The sequence below is a fragment of the Scyliorhinus torazame genome, chromosome 22, assembly GCF_047496885.1.
Source record: "Scyliorhinus torazame isolate Kashiwa2021f chromosome 22, sScyTor2.1, whole genome shotgun sequence".
In the NCBI taxonomy this organism is placed as follows: domain Eukaryota; kingdom Metazoa; phylum Chordata; class Chondrichthyes; order Carcharhiniformes; family Scyliorhinidae; genus Scyliorhinus; species Scyliorhinus torazame.
The window spans coordinates 72862302-72886608 of NC_092728.1; the positions used below are offsets into that span (position 1 = coordinate 72862302).

Sequence of the window (24307 nt, forward strand, 5' to 3'; positions counted from 1 at the left end):
CGGAGGAAACCCACGCAAACACAGGGAGAACGTGCAGACTCCGCACAGACAGTGACCCAAGCCTGGAATCGAACCTGGGACCCTGGAGCTGTGAAGCAACTGTGCTAACCACTATGCTACCGTGCTGCCACGGTAAGATGTTGCCCCATCTTAGCTGACGTTGTTCAGGAAATACGTCACACTGAGCAGTATGTAACATTAATAGCTTCTCGATGTTAATAAATGGAATTGCATGTTTATAACTATTGGCAGATGGGGTTTCACTTAATGACTATTAGAGAAGCTTCTAAATTTTTATTCTGCATATTTGGGTATCAGCTTTGGTTCAGTGACCACAACTCACTTCTGAGTCAGAAGGTTATGGGTGGCACCAGTATAGGGCTGAGGAAATGCTACATTGTCAGAGGTGTAATTTCTTTGGAAACAGGAAGGCTGTGTGGTCTCATCTGCTTTCTCTGATGGCTGGAAAATATGCTATTACTCTGAAAAAGAGCAGGGGTGTTATCCTGTCCAACATTAAACCCTCAACCAACATAATTAAAACAGGAGAACTGATCAGTCTTTCATTGTGCCACGTTGCAAATGTTTGTTCCATTTCTTTACTGTGATTACTCTTCAAAATTCTTAATTTGTTGTAAATTGCTCTGAGATGACCCAGGCCATGAAAGTATGAGTAGATGACCCAGGCCATGAAAGTATGAGTAGATGCAAGTTCTTTCTTATATATTAAACAGGGATCAGTGAGCTCAAAACTGTTCAAGTATTATTCATGGTTAGGCTGCCAACTTAGGGTATGGTTTCGCGGTGTGTTCATTTCAGTGGGTGCGGCAATGGTAAATTATTTTACAGCAAAATTATGAATGAACTAGTCATGAACTTGTGGAAAGTAGCTTCAGACAATATGACAAAGTCCAAGCTTGAAAGAAAAACATTTCCAGTCTAAAGATTGGCTTTCCAAACCCGCCAGGTTACTGTGCGAAATTCACCGTCTCGTGCCACTGGCAGTGGAGTTCCCAATGAGGAGGAGAATTCAGCGTTGTGAAGGGTGCCTAACCGTTTCCAATGCACCAGCCCGCTACTGGCATTGGGATCGAGGTTCAGGCCCCGTGCTAGCAAGAGGGGCTGGTGTAGCTCAGTGGGCTAGACAGCTAGTTTGTGATGCAGAAAAAGGCCAGCAGCGTCGGTTCAATTCCCGTACCAGCTGAGAATTCAGAATTCTCCTTCTGTGTATACGAACTGGCGCCGGAATGTGGCGATTAGGTGTTTTAACTTCATTGCAGTGTTAATGTAAGCCTACTTGTGACAATAAAGAGTATTTATTTATTTATTTGTTTATGTGTCATTAAGACTAATTTGCATCCACTTAACGGGCCGGGCACCATGGCCGGGATTCTCCTGGACTTGGCGGGGCAGCCCGTACCGGCGCCAAGAGCGGCATGAACCAATCTGGCGTTGGCCCGCACGGAAGTTGAGGAATTCTCTGCACTTTCGGGGGCTAAGCCAGCGCTGGAGGGGTTGGCGCCACGCCAACTGGCGTCGAAAGGCCGGCGCGGGCCGGCGCGAGTTGGCGCATGTGCAGGGCTGCTGGCGTGTTCTGGCACATGCGCAGAACCGCCAGCGTGTTTCCTGCACATGCGCAGGGGGTTTCTTCGCCACGCCAGCCATCGCGGAGCCTTACAGAGACCGTCGCGGTGGGAAAGATTGGTGGGCCCCGATTGCGGGCCATCACATCGTGGGGGGCCCCCGGGGCCAGATCCCCCCGCGCCCCTCCCGAGGACCCTTCCAGACGGCCGACAAGCCAGGTCCCGCCGGGATGGACCATGACAATTTCAAGCCGGCGGGACTGACCAGAAACGTGCCATCGGGGCCCGGAGAATTGCCGGGGGGGCTGCTGCCAACAGCCCCCGACCGGCGCGACGTGATCACCATCTCTGCCTGAAAACCGGTGCCGGAGAATTCGTCAGCCGGCGGCGGAGCGGGATTCACGCCGCCCCCGGCGATTCTCCAACCTGGCGGGGGTTTCGAGAATCCCGTCCCATATTTTCCAGGCCAATGTAATTCTCCGGTCCTCTGGGCTGGGATTCATGTGGCCAAGAATTACTACTGGTCCTGATAAACCTCACGCTGAAGTGGTGGACCTCGCAGCGGGCCAAGGGGGTAACTCATCAAGAGAATTGCCCCAAAGTCCATCCGAGCGCCGCCCACCCTCCCCACCCCACAATACAAGATCTGCCCATCACACACCCACCAGACTCCCCCCAGATCCCCCCCATCGCCACCCCACCAGACCCATTAAATACAGTGACCTCCCACAGAGACTCCCTAAATAAGGAAGCCCTCCCCTGAAGAAAGACTGCTGCCTGGAAGCTAGGGAGAAATCCAGGCAGAGGCACAATGCTATCTAACGCAACTCTAGTTGGGTACAGGGCTTCAGTGGGGAATGGGCAGCTTAGTCCCATTTAGTCCGCACTTCCTGCACAAAGGTGTCCTGCTCGCTGACCTCCTCAGTGCAGGGAGATTAGGACGCCATTTCTAAATAGCGTTCCGATCTCCCCCCCCCACCCCCACCCCCACCCCCCACCTCACGTGCACAGAGCACCCCGAGGCCCGATCACCGGCATGCAAAAAATTCCAGCTTATCAGTGCCAGCCTGGCACCCTGGCAGTGCCCTTGCCAGCACCACCAGGGCATCGTGGCAGCACCAGGGTACCAAGCAAGGCTAGGGTACAGGGTGACACTTCTAGAGTGCCAGGCCGACAGTGCCAGGGTACCACCCTGCCCAGAGGGCAAGCACCTGGGGGCCTCCGAATCCCTGGGAGACCCGCATGAGTGCTGTTCTGTTTGGTCCCAGTTCGCGGAGACCAGTACTGAACGGTGCTCACCTGACGTCTCTAAGGGGACAGATCCCAACGCCTTGGTTATCTCAGGGAACTGCATATTAGCGTGAGACTAGCTGTCTTTAGCTGCTCTAATATGCGTAGGCGGGCTTCAGATTGCGACATCTCGCGAGACGTGGCGAACCGGGTAGATCCCCGGAGCAGCGTCCCCTGGCAGTTACTGGCCACGGTGCACCACAGTGTGCTGCTTTTTGGGTGCAGCATGGTCGGTGAATCGCGCCCATCATTTGGTGCTTAAAGTTGCAGTGTTACTGTTTTGCAATGTTAAATTGGCTTGGGAGCAAAACAGTATGCACCTTGGTGGATGAATCTGTGCACGCGCTGGCAGTCATGGTGCAGGCTGAGTGTTCATGCACAACTGTTCCCAACTCCTTCCAGCTGGTGGCAGGAGTTGCAGTGATCTTCAAAATTCTATCACTTGGCAAAGGTAGAGCTAAATGTGGTGTTGCCACCCTGTGGTATTGATGTAGTAACACAGTCTGGGACACAATTCTTTGCCTGAAGACAGGTTCTTGCCAGTTATTAGCCGAACCATGGCTAAGTGCTGTGAGTTTTTGTTTACCATGGGTAGGGAAAGGAGGTATACCCAGAGTCTTCCTCAGCTAGAACAAGGATTGAACTGATCCATCTTCATAACTGAGCTCACAGACCCCCTACAGGCGCAACATACTGACACCTCAGTTTCATAGGAACAGGAGTAGGCCATTCAGCCCCTCGGGCCTGTCCTGCCATTTAATGAGCGCATAGCTGGTCTGTGGCCTTACTCCATATACCTGCCTTTGGCTCATATCCCTTAATATCTTTTCTTAACAAAAATCTATCTATCTCAGATTTAAAATTATCAACTTTTTAGATTCAACTACTGTTTGTAAGAGAGTTCCAAATCGCTATCACCCTTTGCATGAAGAAGTGCTTCCTAACATCGCTCCTGAACGGTCTAGCCCTAATTTTTAGATTATGGGTGGCGCGGTCTAATCAAATTGGAAGAGAGTCCCATGACGAGCGCGTTTAGCTGGGTATTACCCAGTATACTCAATGACTGAGCATCCACCATCCTCTGCCATAGAGTTATTCTTCTTTAAATATTTTCCAAAACCTTAGGGGAAAATACTCTTTGCATAAAACAGTGCTGTTTGATGAAAAAAATAGCAACGCAGAGCAACATTGGGGCTTTCCCAGTGTTGATATCATCAAAGTGGCTCAGTTGGGAGGGAACACTGGTGGAAGGGCCTGTGTGTTGTTAAAAAAATTCATGCTTTCTAAAAAGCTCAGTCAAAATTCCACTGAGTCTAATGTATTATTCTGCTAAATGCAGAACTAGGTTGAAAAAAACTGGCTTCCTTCTACATTTACCTCCCTCTTTTTAAGTTGGTTGATTGCTTGTCCACTTTTTGGTGGGGGGCGGGGGAGCGAGGGAAGGTGGTGGTGATTGGGCTTTAAGTTCTTCATTCTCGTGCTTTAGCTTGCTACTTCTAGCTTGCTAATATAAAACAACAGGAGGCATTCAAATGTTTTGTCCAGGTCCTCTATCAAGCTTTGGAGGAATAGCACAATCTTGCACAGGTTGATGTTCAAAGATTCAGTGGAAAGAAGCAGACAGGACGTCGTGCAGCCTGTCAATCCAGACTCCAAAAATGGCATTCCCATACTCATCCCAGATTTTGGATTTTAGGCAATTTCCTGGGTTTCTTCCGAATCACAACCTGTTCAGCCTCCTGTGGGATCGTAGTGGGAAGTCTCCCCAGCAGCTTTTAATGCAATTTGAAGTGGAATGGAAATTACCAACTGGTGAAAATAAATTACTTATTGAATCTGAATTAGGAGAATTTGTTTGAACCATGGCTCCTATTCCTGGCCTAATGTTGGCTGGTATATTGGTGACCTTCCCTAGTAGCATAGGTATCACATGAACGGGATATGTGCTCACCAAACTGCCATGGAAGGTTATAAAGCTATTGAGACATTGTGGAAAAATCCAGGTTAATCATATTACTGCAACAGATAGAGGAGTGTGCTTAAAATCCAATACTATTAAACACTACATTGTTGGACATCCATAAACCTCTTTATTGACCACACTCACTGACCGACTGCTTTTCCATCCATCAAGATGTCTTCTCCAAACCCCAAGGTTTGTGGCCATGAAATTTGTTTTTGCACTGCATTTGGTGCTAGGGGTGCCTTTTTGGGCTCCAAAATGGCACCTGTGGTGCATGTACACACTTCTGTCGCTGGCCTCTCCGAATGCCATTTTGATAAGGTTATTAGTGCACACTCATAGGCAACGTCTACTGAAAGTGAATTTATTTTTATGTTTTAAAAAGCCACAGCTGTGATCTAGCATCGTTAAGGGTTAGCAGATGGGATGTGGCCCTTCCCATGATTCCTTGTAGGCCCCTTATTAATAATAATTGGTCAGAATTGGCTTATCACTGCTTCCTGGAGGGCAGCTGATCCAACTCTGAACCACTATCATTCAAAGTGGCTTGGAGTCATGATCATGGCCAGATTGTATGCCCGCCATCCCATTACCTTTTCCCTTGAAAAAGTCTAGCCACATGTCTCTTTTTAAAAATATATTTTATTCCTAACAGTACAAAAGTTTCCACGATCATTAAAAAACAAGTGCAACATTTTACAGACAGCTTGTCATTTTATATCTTTATAAATTAACTAGATTTACCCCCAAAACAAGCCCCTCCATTCTCCCTCCCCCCTATTTAATTGCTGGCGACAAACAGATCATTGAAATCAAAAATAAACGGCCTCCACCTTGAGAGGAATCCATCATCTGGCCCCCATGGGCAAATTAAATTTTCTCCATTTGCAGAAACTCTACAACAGCCCCTAACCACACCAAAGCCTTCATTGGCACCGCCGACCTCCATCCAAATAGTATCCATCACGAGAAATCAGAGAGGCGAAGGCCACGGCATCGGTCCCCTTCCCCTCCAGCAGCTCCGGTAACTCTGATATGCCAAAATTTGCCACCAAAGGGCATGGTTTCAATCTCACCCCCACAATCATTGACAAACTCTCAAACACCAATGCCCAGAACTCAACCAGTTTCGTGCAGGGCTAAAATATATGCACGTGATTTGCCATCCCTCCTGAGCACCTCTTGCACCTATTCTCCACATCCAGAAAGTACCCACTCATACACACTCTAGTCATATGAGCCCTGAGAACCATTTTAAATTGAATCAGACTCATTCTGGCACAGGAGGAGATCGGGTTTACCTGGTACAATATTTCACTTCAGGCCCCTCCCCCCAGTGTCATTCCCAGCTCTTCCTCCCACTTCCCCATGATCTCCTCTCATGGAACCATCCCTGTCTCCATCAACCACCCATATATATATATATATCCATGATCTTCCCTTCCCCCAGCTCACTGCATGATAACAATCTAGCCATCAACTTATAACTTGGCAGCTGAGGCCATGAAAGTTCTTCTCCTACAAATACCTAAATTTGCTCCTCCTGAGGAGCTCATATTTCACCTTCAACTCCTCCAGCCCTGCGAACCTACCCTCCACAAACAGATCCCGGATCCTCTCAAACTCCTCCCTCCTCCAGCTCCTATACGATGCGCCCATCCTCGATGATGCAAATCTATGATTTTCACAGATTGGTGACAGTACCGACATGCCCCCATCCAATCCAAAGTGCCGCATTAGCTGATTCCAAATTATAAGGGATGCCATCACCACTGGGCTTGCAGTATACCTAGCTGGGGAGAACGGGAGAGGGGCAGTGACCAATTTAAACATACCCCAGCACAAGAAGCCATTTTCCCCCACCCCAAATCCCCCTCCCCCACCAATGCTGCACCTTTTCTACATTTGCCTCCCAGTAATAATATAATAAATTTAGCTTTGCCATCCCCTCTGCAGGAAGGCTCTCTAGATCCTAGGCGCCTTGCCTACACACACAAATGCTGAAATTAACTTCTCCACTCTCTCAAAAAACACTTTCGGGAGAAAAATCGGGAGAGACTGAAACGTGAACAGGAATCTCGGGAGAATGTTCATTTTTGTGGTCTGTACTCTACCTGCCAAGGAAAGCAGGAGAGCATCCCACCTCTGTAGGTCCCCTCTCACCCCCTCCACCAAGCTGGCCAAATTCAATTTATACATCATGGCCCACTCATATGCCACCTGAATACCAAGAACCTGAATTTTGCTTTGGCCAGTGTGAATGGCAGTGTTCCCGTCTGCGGCCCTGCCCAGGGAATCTACCAGGACGACTCCACTCTTGGCCACGTTATGTTCGTACTCTGAGAAGGATCCAAACTTCTTTAACAACCCCATTATCCTCCCCATACATAAGAGCGGATCCGAAACGTACAGTAACAAATCTCCGCATAAAGGGCACATACTATGCTCTCTACCTCCCTTTTAATGCCTCTTCATTCCTTTGACGACCTAAGTACGATGGCCAGGGGTTCAATAGCTAACACAAATACCAGGGGACATTCGGCATTCCTGCCTCTTGTCCCTATGCAGACGGAAGTATTCTGAGCTCACCGCATTCATCCTTACACTCTACCGTAAGAGCGATATATAACAATCTCATCCAGGAGATAAACATTGGCCCAAACCCAAACCATTCCAGGACCTCAAAAAGGTATCTCCATTCCACCCGATTGAAAGCCTTCTCTGCATCCATAGAAATAATTACTTCTGGCACCTTCCCCCTAAACGTGGTCATGACCATATTCAAAAGTCACCTCAAGTTACTCAGCAACTGTCGCCCCTTCACAGGGGCAGTCTGATCTTCGGGGACCCTTCCAGAACACACTCCTCCAGTCACCTTGCCAAGAACCTTTACATCCGTGTTCAACAAGGAGAAGGACCTGTAAGACCTACATTCCACCAGATCCTTAGCCTTCTTTGGAATCAGGGAGATGAATACCTGCGCCAGAGTGTTCGGCAATTCTCTCCATAACAGTGAATCATTATGCATCCCCAGTTGATGTGGTGCCAGGAAAGCTGCAAATTGCTTATAAAATTCCATCGGGAAGCAGTCGGGCCCCGGTGCCTTCCCTGATTGCATAGACCCATTGCACTCCGTTATGTCCTACAGTCCTAATGACCCCTCCAACCCCTGTACCCTCCCCCTCTCCACCATCGGGAAGTTCAGCCCACCTAAAAATTCCCCAATCTCCAAGTACTCCGCCAGGGGCTCAGTCCGATCCAGTCCATGATAAAAGGCCTCAAATGTTCCATTAATTTTACCCGGCGCAGTCACTAACACTCATCCCTAACCTGAGCTATCACTCGGGTAGCTGCATGTCATCTTAACTGGTGAGCTAACAGATGGTTGGCCTTCTTTCCATATTCACAGAATGCACCCCGCGAGCGACGTCATTGGTTCACCATCTTCCCAATCAATACCAGATCGAACTCCACCTACGATCTCTTTCTCGCTGCTCTTTTGTCGGGGCTGCTGAATCCACTTCCAAGATAGCATCTACCAATCTCTGCCTTTCCACCCTCCCAATATTCCAGTGGGCCTTAAATGATATTACCTCGCCTCTGACCACCGCCTTCAGCGCTTCCTAGAATGTGGAGGATAAAACCGCCCCATTCTGATTAAACTCCATAGTTCTCTATGGCCGAGGCTACCTTCTTGCAAAACATCTTGTCTGCCAGGAGCGCTGAATCTAACCTCCACGAAGGCCGCTGAGCTTGCCCCGTTTCATAGAATTTCATAGAATTTACAGTACAGAAGGAGTCGATTCGACCTATTGAGTCTTCATCGGCCCGAAGCCCACACCTTCACCCAATTCCCGTAACCCAGTAACCCCACCCCACCTTTTGGACAATAAGGGCAATTTAGCATGGCCAATCCATCTAACCTGCACATCTTTGGACTGTGGGAGGAAACCGGAGGGCCCGGAGGAAACCCATGCAGACACGGGAAGAACGTGCAGACTCGCACAGAGAGTGACCCAAGCCGGGAATCGAACCTGGGATCCTGGAGCTGTGAAGCAACTGTGCTAACCACTATTCTACCTAACAATGTCGAAGGGCTCGTCCGGGATTTGAACCCGGGACCTCTCACAATTTCACGAATCACAAGCCGCGAAGTGAGAATCTTACCCATAGACCAACGAGCCGGGTCGTTTCTAACCTCACGTCCACGTGAGCTTGCTGCTTGGTCCGATATCACTAGCGTCGTGTATTCCGCCTCCGCAAACCAATGGGGTATCCATTTTCCCATCATGAAAAGGTCTATTCGGGAGTATACCCAATGCATGTGGGAGAAAGAAAACTCCCTCTGTTCCGGATACCTAAAGCTCCCCGGATCCAACCCCCCCTATCTGTTCCATGAATACCCCCGGTTCCTTAGCCATTCCGGAAGTTACTCGTGACTCGAGGCTCGATCTAGCCATCTTTGAGTCCAAAACGCAGTTGAAATCGGCCCCCATGATCAATTGATGAGAATCATGGTCGTCCAAAATGCAGTTGAAATCGCCCCCTGAGACTGCACTCTCAACCGCCTGAATCGTCAAGCCCTGCAACTCCATTCGCTTCTCCACCCTCTCCAAAGCCCCACGAAGAGGAGCTACTGCTGCCTCGATCGCCCTAGAAAGGTCCTCCTACATCTTCTGCCGCTGCTTCTTAAATTCTCCTGTGATAAGCTCCATTAACTGTTCCAGTCAGTGGGGAGGGTGACAACATTACGCCCAGCTCTGTCATACTTTCCTTCACTGGGCCATGAAGGTCATCAAACTCTTGAGTGGGGGCTTTATTCGATTTCTGCCTGGTATTATAATCTGTTGACATTGAAGCAACAAGCTTCAATTTCTTTGTCCCATTTCCCACGAAAACGGCCGTTAACCGGGTAGAAAGGGCCAAAACCTAAGCTCCAAGTAGGAACCTCTTTATGTGTGACCAATCTGCTCATGACTACCACTAGAAGTCCACAGAAAACCTTTCACATAAATCCTCGAACTTTCCATGTCTTTGCCGGTTCTGGTGCTTCTGTGCAATGGTAGCCTTGTGGCCACAACATAGTTGATGGAAGGCTGCTGATTTTCAATGGGGGAGACTGCTGATAACTTTGGAGAATGATCTAGAGCAGCTCTGGGTCTCAAAAACCACAAATTCTGCATGGACGGCTACAGTGTGGGCCGGCTGACTGACAGGCAATGTGCAATGGCCAATTGATAGTTATGGAAGGATAAATGTTGACATCTGAGACAGGACAGTGTTAATCGCATAGCAATTAACTGTTTAATTGTGTTCAGGTTCATATTACCTGGAGACTCACTTGTGCTCCTGTATACATAGAGGTAAAGAGGACAACTTCCACAATTGACATTCATTGTACTGAATATAGTATGTGGGAGCGGACTGAAGTTGTTGGATTTGGAGTCCGTATTTGTAATATGTGTCTTTGTAAATAAAAGCTTGTAGGGGTGTGTAAAGATTAGGCTCCAGTGCTATCCTTTAGCACCTGGATATCTGGATTAAATTAAACAGCAGGTTTGTTCTCCGTGGTACTGCTGCCATTCCACCAGAGCGACACCTCAACAATCCTAACAATGTGTTGGAGAACAATTGCTGGATTTCAGTGACACCCTGCAAGCTGCTTTGAATTCTGGCATCTTCAGCTTCTGAATCTGCACTCTGAGCCTTCAAGGCAGCAAGTTGAACTTGCAGGACTTCAATCTGTACTTTCACTGCAGCATCCTTACATTGGATTGTTACTATTTGTGCTGCAATGAAAACTCAGGGCATCAACATGGATGTTGATGGATCCACAAGGACTCCCATGGAGTTAGCCACTACTTCCATGCTGGAGACGCTGAGCTTCAAGCTCTGCTCAATATTCTGTACAGGTTAATGCCAGATTTTCCATGCTCCATGACATTGACTATAGATTTTCTGGCCGACTTGCCAATACACCAAGCATTTCAGTGTGTATACCCGTCAGTTTTCTTCTGTATGCTACACCATCAAAGTCTTTATCCAAGTTCTCTGCAGTAGAACACATGTGTGGCATGTGCTACCCTGGCTACAGGCCACTTATGCTTGATGCCTCACCAAATGCATTTTTCGCACCTCTGAGCAATCCTCAAGATAAGCACAGTGTCAGTATCTGAGGCTGCTAGCTACGAATAAGAGAGCGAGTGATTTAAAATGAAAGATTATCACTGTTTACCTTCTCTTTCCCCTCTTTCACTTCCCCCAAGGCCTGATCAGGTTGAAGTTCTTATATATCTGAAAGGAGAAATGCACAAAGCTAGGATTGTGTTGAGTGAAGGTGGGTGGGAAGCAAGAGGTACATACTTTACATGATGTGCAGGTTGCAAATCAAATGAGATTGTGAATGAGGAGGAAGTGGATGTGAGGAGGAGGAGGTTTGTTTGTGCGTACTGTCATGTTTGATATCAGCCCCACCGTTAGATAAGGATTGGCCCCAGCGTTGTCTGCTCCAATGTATTGGGGATATATATTGAACAATAAGTGAGGATACAGGTGCATTTGGTGGAATATGACATGTGAAGTTACATTTACTGTCCACCTTTGTGAATGTCTTTCAGCACTGCACTCAGGCCCTTGGTTTTAGACTCCTGGCAATGACCACCTAGGCAAACTGACCCACAGCCTTTGCATGGAGAGTCTCCTGGATCTGTTTGGGTAGAAGCCATTTATCCAGCTTTCCACCTCTACCAAACTTTCCAGTGCAGCACCAGAATATCGAGGAGCCTGTTCCCTGCCATATTGAATACCTTATGTCTTTCCCAAGTCAAAATCACATTCGGAATAGCTTCTAGCATCTGCTCCAGCCAAAATGCAGCCACCCTTTAAGAGGGATAGGCTGGCTTTTAGCACTACAGACTAGCTTGAACCTATGCTAACCTCTCAAGATTGTGCAAACCTGACCCTGGAGCACAGCCATTCAACAGCAATCTTAGTGCTGACTGCATGCTATGGTCAGGCAGCAGGCATGACCATGCAACATCAAGTGTATCCATTGTGACATCTGTGCCTGATTTGGGGCTTCAAAATTTGTGACCTGACTTTCTTTAAACGTTTGCTAAATCTATCTTTCTGTATACCAGAAAAAATAGGAAAATATACCTGTGCTGTGAATCCGATCACTTGAAATAATGTAATTGAAAAATGTTTCTTGATGTTATCTCATGTTTTGGCTGTATGACCATGTTGATGTTTCTCTACTGTGTACAAGGACATTTTGCAAACTATTTCATAAGTATTTTATAAGAGACGAGTGTGCAATTGGTAAGGCATGTTGTTTGCAATGGGCAGAGAAGCGTGGGAAGGTTTGATTTTTGATTAGATAAAATGTCTAACTTTCATATCGTCTGAAATCTATGTGCTTAACAACTTTTATCTCACATTGACTCATAGAATTGACTATCAAAATATTATATCCTATTAGTTGATATAATTTATTTAACCATATATCCCGAAAGTTGCCATATCATGCAATTGAGGGGCAGCACTGAAAACGCATTGCAATAGCTTACAATCTATCTTGCCGATGTTGTGATTTTAACTAATTTTGAATACACACGACTGCATGTAACAAAGATATTGGGTGGATTTCTTCTGGAGACTCAATGCAGTGGCAGATGAGAAAGTTGTGTGATTCCCGCTGGGTTGTGGGGCAGGTGAACATGCTTTTCAGCTCATTAATTGTGCAGGAGGAACACAGCGAATTTTGTGGCGGGGCAGGCAGGAATTCACTTGACTCGCAATTGGACCCGGACACATGTTCACATATTGTAGGCCCGGAGCTCCGCATTAATCCTCCTTATGTCTGCAGTCTGTACTGGAGAAGCTGGAAGATGTGAGAAACCATATCCCGGGGCATATGAGGGTGCCTCCAGCATTACCTTTCACTCATCTCCAGATAAGGGCACTGCCGGCGATACCCCCATGGTGGGGACAATGCTCACCATTGCAGTCACCAGCCTCTTGACCTTCTAGAGACCCTGCTACCTCTTACTGCTCAGACCCTTGCTCCTCATTGCCCTGTGCCAACCGGCAATGCGTCCTCCATCTCCTCATCTGGATAACAGCCATTAGCAAGGGCAGGGTTGCCTGAAGCCTGCATCATTGATTCCTCAGTAGATGTGTAAATGAATTCTAGTAAGACATTGGGCGCGATTCAACTAATTGGGAACAAAGTCCCAAAGTGAGTGCGTTCAGCCACGTGTTTCCCAACCCTCATGGTGCCGGAAAACATATGGCTATACAACGCAACTTGGGTACACTGAGGATCGCCAATCGGTGGAACTCCCCAGCGTATTGAAAGAACTGCATGGCATTTAAAAATGGCATCACGATCTCCAAGGCTCCCGAAGCGACCCCTGACAACCCCCAGCCCAAACACACCATGGGCAGGTCTCTGCCCCGATTGTGCGCGTGCAAAAAATGCCAGTTAGCAGTGTCAACCTGGCACACTGGCAGTGCTCATGCCAGCTGGCACTACCAGGGCGCCCAGGTGGCACCAGCAGGCGTCAGGGAATCCCACCTTGCCCAAAGAGCATGCAACTGGGGCCGTCCGATACCCCAGGGAAACCCCCATCAAGTGCCGTTGTGTCTGGTCCCTGTTTGTGGAGACCAGTACCAAATGGCGCTGGCCTGAGTTTTCTGAGGTGAAGGGGATAGATCCCAAAGCCTCAGGTACCTTGGGAATCTTCACACATTATTGTGAGACTAATGGTGAAGGCAGCCAACTCGTGACTCCAAATCATCTCGCTTTAGTATGCAGATTTGCCAAAAAGTGATCCTGCCCACAATGGGCAGGATTTACATCGCCACGTCTTGCGAGATTGCGATAGATCTCGCGAGGCATTGCGAGCCTAGTAGATCCCGGGGTCTCCCGGCTTTTATCGACCACGCCGCGTTGCAGCGTGCTGACGTTCAGGCACAACATGGCAATTGGATTGCGCCCATTAGGTGAGCATGTTTTTCTCCACCTCCAAGCCAGCAGACAAGTCCTAAGCTCTTCATCTAGGTTCCATCTAGATGTGGCAAGGCCTCCCCAACTCTTGGAGGCAAAGGAAAGGACATGCTGGAGGGCCTGAGATGGTGTTTTCCTAATTAATACATGAATGTGTATCAAAACATTGCTCTTTGACGAGGGTGAAGAGAGCCATGTGCAAGGAGCCTCATGTGGAGACCTTTTTGCTTGTGTACCCCACCCTCAAAACACGGTCGGAAATCATCGCCTTGGCAGCATAGAAGACTAACCACATGAGCCCTTGTCAGCCATGAACATTCACTGGGAGGATGATGATTTGGAGTCGCGATTTGGCTGCCTTCAGCAACCCTCCTATCTTCCCTGACTCTAACTACAGTCAATGGTAAATGGCACGGAATAAACGGCAGCTCCACACCTTGCTGGGATCTCAGTGTTATGAGACCCATAAGTTGGGAACAAATCTGTTGCAATGTGGGCTTCACAATAGAGAGAACATAAGTGAGCATCTTTGACATCCAGTTCTTCTTAATTATTAAGTGTCCCTTTAGTCGTCCACTTCTCCAACTTCGAGGATTCACATGTCCAGGATTGTGTTGGCAAGAACTGCCTTGAGAAAATGGCACATGTAACTTCTCAGACATGCTCCACCACCTTCTATCCTCCCCTATCACCCACAAACTACCACCCACCATCACAGACCCACCTAACGCCACCATTCCACTGCCATGAACTCTCCCCCCCCCCCCCCCCATTACCCTGGATCCAATAATGATCTACCTCTACATGCCTTCCCTCCCCATAGAGTTGACATCCGTTACCATCCCCAAGCCCACCCTGCCCCTGCCCCTCTTGTTATCTGAGCCTTTTCCCCCCTCAGTCACCCACCTGATGGGACCTTCACCTACCAGACTCTCACCCTGGACCTCCCACCCTACTGCATCTCATACTGTTCCATACCACCACCAGTACCCTGTGTTCTCCCACCAGGACCCCAGCGCCGACACCACCGACCCTGCCTCCTAAGAGGCCTCCTGCTCTCCTTCTCCAGACGCACTCCCAATAAGTCTGCCTCCCCTGTCATGCCTGGGGAAGCTTGTGATACAAGCACCCAAAATCTCGCAGCACTACTTTTAAAAATAGGTGAAAGCAGCATTCACATAACTTGAGATGAAGTGAAGCTTGCCAGGTGCATGCCATAAGAAAGGGACCATTCTGATAATCCCCTGGTGGAGCACTAAATTTGGAGGGGAAACATGATTCTGGTGAGTTGGCCTTTTAATAAACATTCCTGAGATATAAATGTAGTTCCTGGCATAGATCAGTCGGGAACTCGATCTGCCTATAATTTGCCACCAAAGTCTGGAAAACAAAATTGCAAACTAACTTCTTGCCGACAGGAAACAGATTTTTGCCTTCACTCCAAATTTTCTGCCCTGGCTCACCACAATTCCCACCGCTGGCAGGAATGGAAAATTCTGCTCACTATCTTTATGAGCTGCCCGGGTTTTTGCGACAAAATTCTCAACTGTGAGCATAGAAGCGTATTTCCAATATAAATTATGATGAAAACATCCTTTGCTGAATATTAACATTTAAAAGTTTATGCTTTTTTAACACATTACAAATGTGTGATGAGTTATCTAAGACACTGCATATATTTAAAAAGGTCTCTATTGCATAAAAGTATCATGCAGAACATTCTCAAATCGATGTTCTTCACATTGTAGCTTTGTCTGGTATGACTTGCTTATTTCTGAAAACTTGTACCTTATTGTATCCAAACTTAAAGATGCTTGGTATTATTCTCTTGCAGCAAATGTAGGTCGAAGCAGAGTTCAAGGTGGCCCAGAAAGGAAACAGTCACTTATAGGATCTTCAACAGACATTTTGAAATCAACTGTACAAGCAGTGAAGAATTACGGAAATTACAGGAACTGCACAATTGTGCGATCTCATATTCCGCATGCAAACTATGGGACATGCATGACTCTGGCTCCTAAAATTTTGGTGTTTCCTCTCTTTGTTCAGGTGATATTATTGAATTGTAAATAATTTCAGATTTTAAAGAACAGTAAGGATTGAAATGAAATGAAAATCGCTTATTGTCACAAGTAGGCTTCAAATGAAGTTACTGTGAAAAGCCCCTAGTCGCCACATTTCGGCGCCTGTTTGGGGAGGCTGGTATGGGAATTGAACCCGCGCTGCTGGCCTGCCTTGTCTGCTTTAAAAGCCAGCTATTTAGCCCTGTGCTAAACCAGCCCCTGGTTTATGGGCAGCACGGTAGCACAGTGGTTAGCACAGTTGTTTCACAGCTCCAGGTTCCAGGTTCGATTCCCGGCTTGGGTCACTGCGCGAAGTCTGCACGTTCTCCCCGTGTCTGCGTGGGTTTCCTCTGGGTGCTCCGGTTTCCTCCCACAGTCCAAAGATGTGCGGGTTAGGTGGATTGGCCGTGCTAAATTGCCCTTAGTTATCTAAAGGGTTAGGTGAAGGTCACGGGGATAGGGTAGATACGTGGGCTTGAGTGGGGTGCTCTTTGTAAGGGCCGGTGCAGACTCGATGGGCTGAATAGCCTCCTTCTGCACTGTAAATTCTATGATCTATGATATTTGGTTGGTTGACTGGAAGGACTATGGTAATATTTTTGTATGAATTTAACACATTTTGCGGGAGAACCTTTCTTGAAAGTCTTAAACTACTAGGCCTTTCTTTACATTGTGATGTAGGCCATGCCTGACATGTCACTAAGAAGGTAGATGATCTTCTTGCTCTGCCAGTCAGCCAGACCAGTAACACATCTAAACTTTTGGTGGGCCCAGGAAGAGCACTTTGATTCTTCAGTCCCCACAATGGTAACATTTTAAAATGTCCTTTCCCATTTTTCTAAATGACCTCAACCAGTCACTTTAAGTCAATGTGACAACCATAATAGGACTCATATGCACTAAGGAATATCTGTTTCTCTTTGCACCGAGTCCTTTTTGGCAAGCACGCAGCACTATATTAAATTGAAAGTCATATCGGTGCAAAGGGTTATTTTGGGAAGTACGCCCACACTCTGAGGTTAGCTGTACTGACTGCAATGGGCAACAGCTTTCTAACATCCTATTCTTTTGATATGCAAATTTTGATTCACAGTTAATCATTTGGTAGCAAATGTCCGGACAGAGGAAATGCTTTTGTTTTGAACTTCAACTGAAATAGCTGTGATAAACTCCAGAACCTTTTCTTCTCTGGACGGAACTTAGAGGTTTCTGGTGTTTTTTTTTTAGAAAACTGTATTTTTCAAGTAACAGAAGCTACTTTAAAAATAAATAGTTATGGAGGTTGCAGTTGCTGATATACTGGTAAGCGGTAACTTAAATTACCACACCAAATTAAAGTCCAATTTCTCAAATTGTTGCAACTAATTTACATCTTTATTGATTGCAGCCCCTGGATTTGTGCAACCCAGCACGGACATTGGTCCTTTCAGAAAACGTATTTTTCCTTGACGAAAGAAGGAGACCACTCAAAGTAAGTGTTTGTATTTTGTCATGCAGAAATCAAAAGTTGCATTCTTTCGTTTGTATATTCCATATTGCATAATTTATATAGTGTTGAAATTTCTCATCTGTAATTAGAATAACTGTGATCAAAGGGAAAAGAATGAACAGTTGGAAAGAAAGAAGAAACAACGAACGTTTCTAGAGCAATTTATTTTTAAGTTTTAGGCCATCTCAAAACACTTTGCAGTCAGTGAAATACTTTCGAAGTACTGTCCCTTTGGTAATGTAGAATAACATGAGAGCCAATTTGCAAATAACCCAGTCCTGCAAACAGTAATAATAATAATCTTTATTAGTGTCACAAGTCGATTTACATTAACACTGCAATGAAGTTACTGTGAAATTCCCCTAATCGCCACACTCCGGCGGCGCCTGTTCGGGGACACTGAGGGAGAATTTAGAATGTCCACAAGATAACCCGTCTTTGGTGGTGTTGGCTGAGGGCGAAGTGTTGGCTAGGCAAGTAGGAAAATTCTCATGCTCCTCTTCATAAAGTGCCATGGAATCCTTTCTGCTGAGGCCATGGTTTAATGTCTCATCTGAAAGATGACACCTGTGACAATGCAACATTCCCTCAATAGCGCTCATGTCTCTCAAGTTCAGCTTAAACACCTAACCTTCTGACTCCAAGACAAACGTCTACCGTTAAACACTAAAATAAATTATTTTCTCAGCATTATTCTCCCTGCTTTGAAGCTACTGAATCATACATGGCTTTCATTTCATGGACATTAAATTCCTTCCAGTACTTCATCTAAATGACCATTCTTCAAGCATCAGCCTAGACATGTCATTGACATCCAAGCTGAATCCTGTACTTGCTTGTTGTTTACACAGATACAGTTTACAGCAAATAAATATTTGGAAACAGGTACTTTGGCTGATTTCCCCCTCCGCCCTCTAGCCCAAAGATGATGAAGCCCTCACTACCACCCCAGCTGAGATCAGCTTAGTCACAAACCATAAGACGTAGGAATAGAAGTAGGTCATTTGACCCATTGAGTGTGCTTTGGAATTAAACTTACGTCCATCCATCAACCAAAAATTTTTCAGAAGCTGACCGACAATTTCAAAAAAATGCAACAGTCGTGAATATATAGGTCTGTGGCGTACAAGTAGTTAGACTAAAAATGAAGTGTAGCATTGTCTCTTAAGTTGCAGATATCCAATGTTCCTTCACGTTTTGGAGAGCTGTTCTATCTCAAATTCACTGACAAGCAAATGTATGAGGATCCTTTGCATTACCACGGAAGTTGTAACCGAGCTGTAGTCTCAAACCTAAACAGGCAACTTCAGTTCAATTGGGATTAAATACAAAATCACATAAAAGCTAGTTTACACCAAAATGTGTGAAAATGTGTGCTTTCTCCAAAAAGACGCACATGCAAATTCAACTGGTGTCTAAAAATGAGAAGGGATACTTACATGGGAAGTAAGTGTATATAGGATTTGGAGAAAAGGATTAATACAATAGAACTGAGACTGCTTTTTAAAAAAGGGGTGCCACATATTTGATGGGCCAAGCAAAGTAGCCCTCTTATGTTCCCATAATTTTCCCATTTTGTTTCCAAAACCTGGCTTATAAATAAACATGAAGAAATTCTCAAATTAAAGTAGGAATGTGTTTCACTTCTTAACTCAAAAATGACTCTGTATTTTATCTCAAAAGGAAACCTTTCAACATAGTGTTATGCTGAAGCATACTGAGATAATTTTGAAATTAATCTGTCACGATCACGCCTTATCGTGACTTCTCTCCTATTATATTAATGGCCTTGTTGAAAATTTACATTTTGTTTCTGCAAGCACAGAAGCTCCCATAATTGTGAAAACAAAAAGATTGAACAGATGATTGGGATTTGCTTAACTCAAACAATCTCATCTGTAGAATTACACAAGGTTCTAACAGAATAAATCCTATATGTTAATTACTCTATATTTTCATGCTGTTATTCACATGTACTATATTCAATATGCACAAAATAGATGGGTCAGAATATTACATTCCCGCTGCTAGGTTTGCAGGTAAAATTCCTTTGGATAGCCTTTCCACTGGGCTCCCTCCCACCCCGACCTCTCTGCAAATGTACATTGTGAAGGGAGAGTCCAACCTGCTCCAATTGAGGCCATTAAATGGTTAATTAATGGGCCCGTAAGGGCTGTTTCCTGTCCAGCATCAATTTTCAGGATGATGGAAGGAGTTAATGGGATGGAGGGGTGGGAAAGGGAGAAGGCCTGAGAAGTGACCTTGCTCAGACTTCGGGCAGGAGGTAGTTGAGGGGTGGGGGGGGGGGCACCTCCAGCAACAATCTCCTTTCAACACTGGGTGCCACCCTACATGAGGTCTGGCCTTTGTGGATGGTTCTCCACCTTCCCCTCCACCAAGCCTCTTCACCAGCAACCTCAATCCCCCTCCTCCCTGCTCTGAAACCCCCACACTTTTCTGGTCTTGGACTCCTGGGACTCTTGCAGTCCCAGTCTTGTCCGCTGCAGCTTCTGGCGCTGCTGGGACTAGAAAATCGCCCACCTGAGGTGGAACGTCCTCTCATGAGGGCTGGAAGTCCAATCAATTAATGTTTGTTGGACCTTTAAATGGTTGCGGAGCAGCCAGTATTGCGGGCATGTGTTCTCTGCTGACTCTTCAGATGTCAGGAAGGCAAACACCACCATGCTAAAATCCTGGCCCTTGGTTCCATTAATCTCAATGTGGAAATTTGACATTTGCAGTAGATACTGTACATAGTTTAGAATAATTAGATGCAAATATTGCATGTCTGTGAATGTTTTAATGAGGATCAGTTCATTGCCCTGTAGGTAATGTTGACACATCAATGTATTATTAACAGGATTTTAACTCTGTAAGTGAATGGATTTTAAGTAACTTAAAATCTCAACCATTATGTTGATATTTAACCCAATAATAATGTTGAGCTCAGCTTTGTGTGAGCTAAGAAATCTCAGTTTTCTCAATTTTTATTTTTTAACACAAGGGACCATCTTTAAAGATAAAAGTTTAAATGGTACGGAAAATAATTTTCACCAGACAGATACAGTAATGCATCAGTAGGCTTTGGCAACCAATTTACCAGAACAATTTTTGTTATACCACTATTTATGAACTTTTCCAGCTTTGGTGTTTTATCAACCAAATGTGATTAGGCAGCATGTATGCACTTTGCAAACTAAATGGTTATGAATATGTGAATTGGTAGCAGTCTATCAGCGAACAGTTGTTCACAATATGCGAGCAGTTGACTTAGTTGCACATTGCCCTCTCGCAAAAATCTAAACAAGTGGTCACATTTCACTTAAAGAAGCAGGAGTTAGCGGTAATAGATGTTGGCACAAATGATGGAATATCTTCAAAACATGATTTTCTGAAATAATAAGTGTGAAGAAATGCCAGCCATTATCATGGTTAAATATGGTTCAGATTATGAAGTGATTGGAGTTATACTGTTTTTTTAGGAAAGTGGAGATATATTATCAAAGCATTATCCTCTTACAGGCTGTACTTATGTTTATAACTGTTCATGAGAGATTAAATGAATGGCACGATAGGAAAATGGTCCTGGTAAGGTAAAATGAATGGACTGAAGTGACTGGTCTTTTCTGTTTCCTCTCTGCATGTCCAAATTTCCACCAAGATTTGCTACCTTTCGGACCTTTTGTTTCGTCAGTGTTCATATTGATGATTATATTATACAATATGCTTCGCCCAGAGATCTTTTAAACCAAACGGATGCTACACCTTTCTTATCTAAACTGGATTGTCTGATGGTACATTTATCTATTCCTGTCAATGAAAAATCTAAAACTTGCAAAAATTTCAAAGGACAAAATAAAACAATTACCCATTTTTTGGGGAGGAGAAATTAATTTATAGCTTAATTCTGCTTTGAAAATTGCTAAAATAATGGTTGTTAAAAAATGTACATTATTATTATATTCCAGAAAGCCAGTTGGTGAAGAGTGTACCTGGAACCAATCTTATTTAACTTTTGTAAGAATTTATTTACATTTGCAAATCACAAGGATTAACCTCCTCACCCCACAACCACACAGTTGTAGTCTGTGTATGTATAGGGACACAAGTGAATTCACACCTCTTGCCTACAACTAAACATAAGTCAAATAACTAGCACGAGTCGTATAACTAAGATGGTAGATGTCATGATATACAGACACACAGATAATGATATACAGACAGGCACAGACAGGCAGCTAATGAACACAGAGAACAGGACATGATCAATGAGCAGGCAGGACACTCAGGGGTGGTATCTCACTATAAAAGGCATGAGGCACTCACGCTCCGCCTCTTTCCACTGATGAACATCTACAAAGTGAGTCAGGGTGTATTTACAGTATCACACCTCCAGCATGTGGCTAAGAGCTAGTCTGGTTCAGTCAGGCAGAGTAACCACACTTAGGTGAGCAGAGAGTTGAACTCACAGAGAACTGTGCTAACTATGCTACTGGTTCAATAAATCAGACTGAACTAACTTCAAGGTCTGGAGTATCTTTTGGTTAAAGCTGCATCCAGTTGCAGCCTGTGTTATCCCAGAGTACGTAACATGACATGCTACCAGGAAACTGCTTAATCTAGGTGGCTTACCTCAGTCCATTCCGTGATGACCAGCGAATGTATCCCGGCAAAATGGAGAAGATGCAGGCTCCTATCCAGCTCAGGACCTCCGGCAATCTCAGTGCCAACTGGCGGACATTCAAGCAAAAGTTTCTGCTGTACATCGAAGCCTCAGACCTCGAGGGTGCGTCTGATGCAAGGAAGATTGCGCTTCTCCTCTCAACAGCGGGTGATCAAGCCATCGAACTCTTCAACTCTTTTCACTTCACCGAAGGCCAGGACAAGACAAAGTTTCAGACCATCCTGGACAAGTTTGACAGTCACTGTGAAGTGGACACCAGTGAAATCTTCGAGCACTACATATTCAAACAGCGTCTACAAGATAACAATGAATCTTTCAACTCCTTCTCAACTAACCTCCGCCTGCTAGCGCTGTCCTGCAACTTTGGTGATATTGCTGACTCCATGATCAGAGACCAAATTGTTTTTGGAGTTCACTCTGATCATCTGAGAGAGCAGCTACTGAAAATCAAGCATATGACCCTGCCAGTCACGATTGAAACATGAACAGTGCATGAGCACGCCAAAAATCACTATGCCCAGTACAAATCGGCTGAAAATGAGAAACTTGCCTCCCACGAGGCAGAGAGTGTGCAGGCCATCTCCCGGATGTAGCGCCTCAGCATTGATGAAAGCGGCCATTTTGCGTGCTTTTCACGAGGCCCCACGCATGCGCGATGCGAACGGGATAACGAAGCGGCCGACACCCGCACTGTGCATGTGCGACGATGCACGGAGCGTCAGGACGCCGACGTCATGACGTGCTCGAACTGCGGCAACACCCACTTAAAGAAACACTGCCGTGCAAGAGGCAGGCGATGTTTAAACTGTGGGAAGCCTGGACACTATGCAGCCTTGTGCAGGTCTGCACTACCAGTCAGGGGCCAGCGTTCCCAATTCCGCCAACCGCACGTTCAGAGTGTGCAACAACGATTACAGGATTCTGATCCTGGATGATTCCAGCAGAAGGCTCTGCACCTTCAACACACCGTTTGGCAGATACTGCTATAATCGCATGCCGTTTGGCATTGTCTCGGCATCGGAGATCTTCCATCGCATCATGGAGCAGATGATGGAGGGCATTTGAGGGGTTCGTGTGTACGTGGACGACATCATCATATGGTCCACGACCCCTGAAGAGCATGTTTCCCGTCTCCAGCAGGTATTCCGCCGTGTCCATGCCAATGGCCTGAAGCTTAACACGTCCAAATGTTGCTTTGGCATATCGACACTCACGTTCTAAGGTGTCCAGATCTCTCAGCAGGGCGTGCACCCGGACACAGACAAGGTCACGGCCATCAAAGCCATGAAGGTCCCTGAAGACAAGAAGGCGGTGTTGCGCTTCCTGGGCATGGTCAATTTTCTGGGCAAGTTCATCCCAAACCTGGCCTCACACACCACGGCCCTACAAAACCTGGTGAAAAAGTCCACTGCCTTTGAGTGGAAGGCAGCACATCAGGCAGAGTGGTTGGAGCTGAAAGCCAAGCTCACCACTGCACCCGTCTTGGCATTTTTCGACCCAGACATGGCGACGGGAGACGAAGATTTCGACAGATGCGAGCCAGGATGGCATCGGGGTGGTGCTGCTTCAATGGCATGACACTTCATCCTGGGCACCGGTAGCCTACGCATCGAGGGCCATGACGCCCACCAAAACAAGGTATGCGCAAATAGAGAAGGAATGCCTGGGTCTTCTCACTGGCATTCTCAAGTTTCACGACTATGTCTGCGGCCTGCCGCCATTCACTGTCGAGATGGATCATAGGCATCTGGTCCACATTATCCACAAGGACCTGAACGACATGACGCCTCGGTTGCAGAGCATCCTCGTCAAACTTAGAAGGTACGACTTTGACTTAGTGTACACACCTGGCAAAGAGCTCATCATCACTGTTGCATTGTCCCGCTCCATCACATTGCCTCGTGAACCGCTGGAAATCATCCGGCAGATTGAATCACAGGTGCAGCTGCGTGCTAGCACCCTCCTGGCGTCTGATGAAAAGGTGGTTCGTATCCGCGAGGAGACAGCCAAAGACCCCTTCTTGCACCACCTTGCCAATGGCTGGCAGAAAGGTCAGTGCTCTCAATTTTACAATGTAAAAGGCGAGCTGACGGTGATTGATGGTATCCTCCTCAAGCTGGGCTGAATTGTCATTCCACTCAGTCTCCAGAGCTTGGTGCTCCGCCAAATCCATGAGGGACATCTGGGCGTCGAGAAGTGCAGACGCAGAGCCCGGCAGGCTGTCT

At 46.2% G+C, this 24307-nt stretch overlaps 1 protein-coding gene across 3 annotated transcripts in view; it reads left to right on the plus strand.

The window, feature by feature from the left end:
• LOC140399129 (regulator of G-protein signaling 3-like) overlaps positions 1 to 24307 on the plus strand; it is a 369904-nt gene that overhangs the window by 159863 nt on the left and 185734 nt on the right. For all 3 annotated transcript variants that reach the window (XM_072488325.1, XM_072488326.1, XM_072488327.1), the window contains 2 exons: positions 15681 to 15895; positions 17297 to 17380. In XM_072488325.1, the coding sequence (XP_072344426.1) occupies positions 15681 to 15895; positions 17297 to 17380 (299 nt within the window). The remainder of the gene's footprint in view (positions 1 to 15680; positions 15896 to 17296; positions 17381 to 24307) is intronic.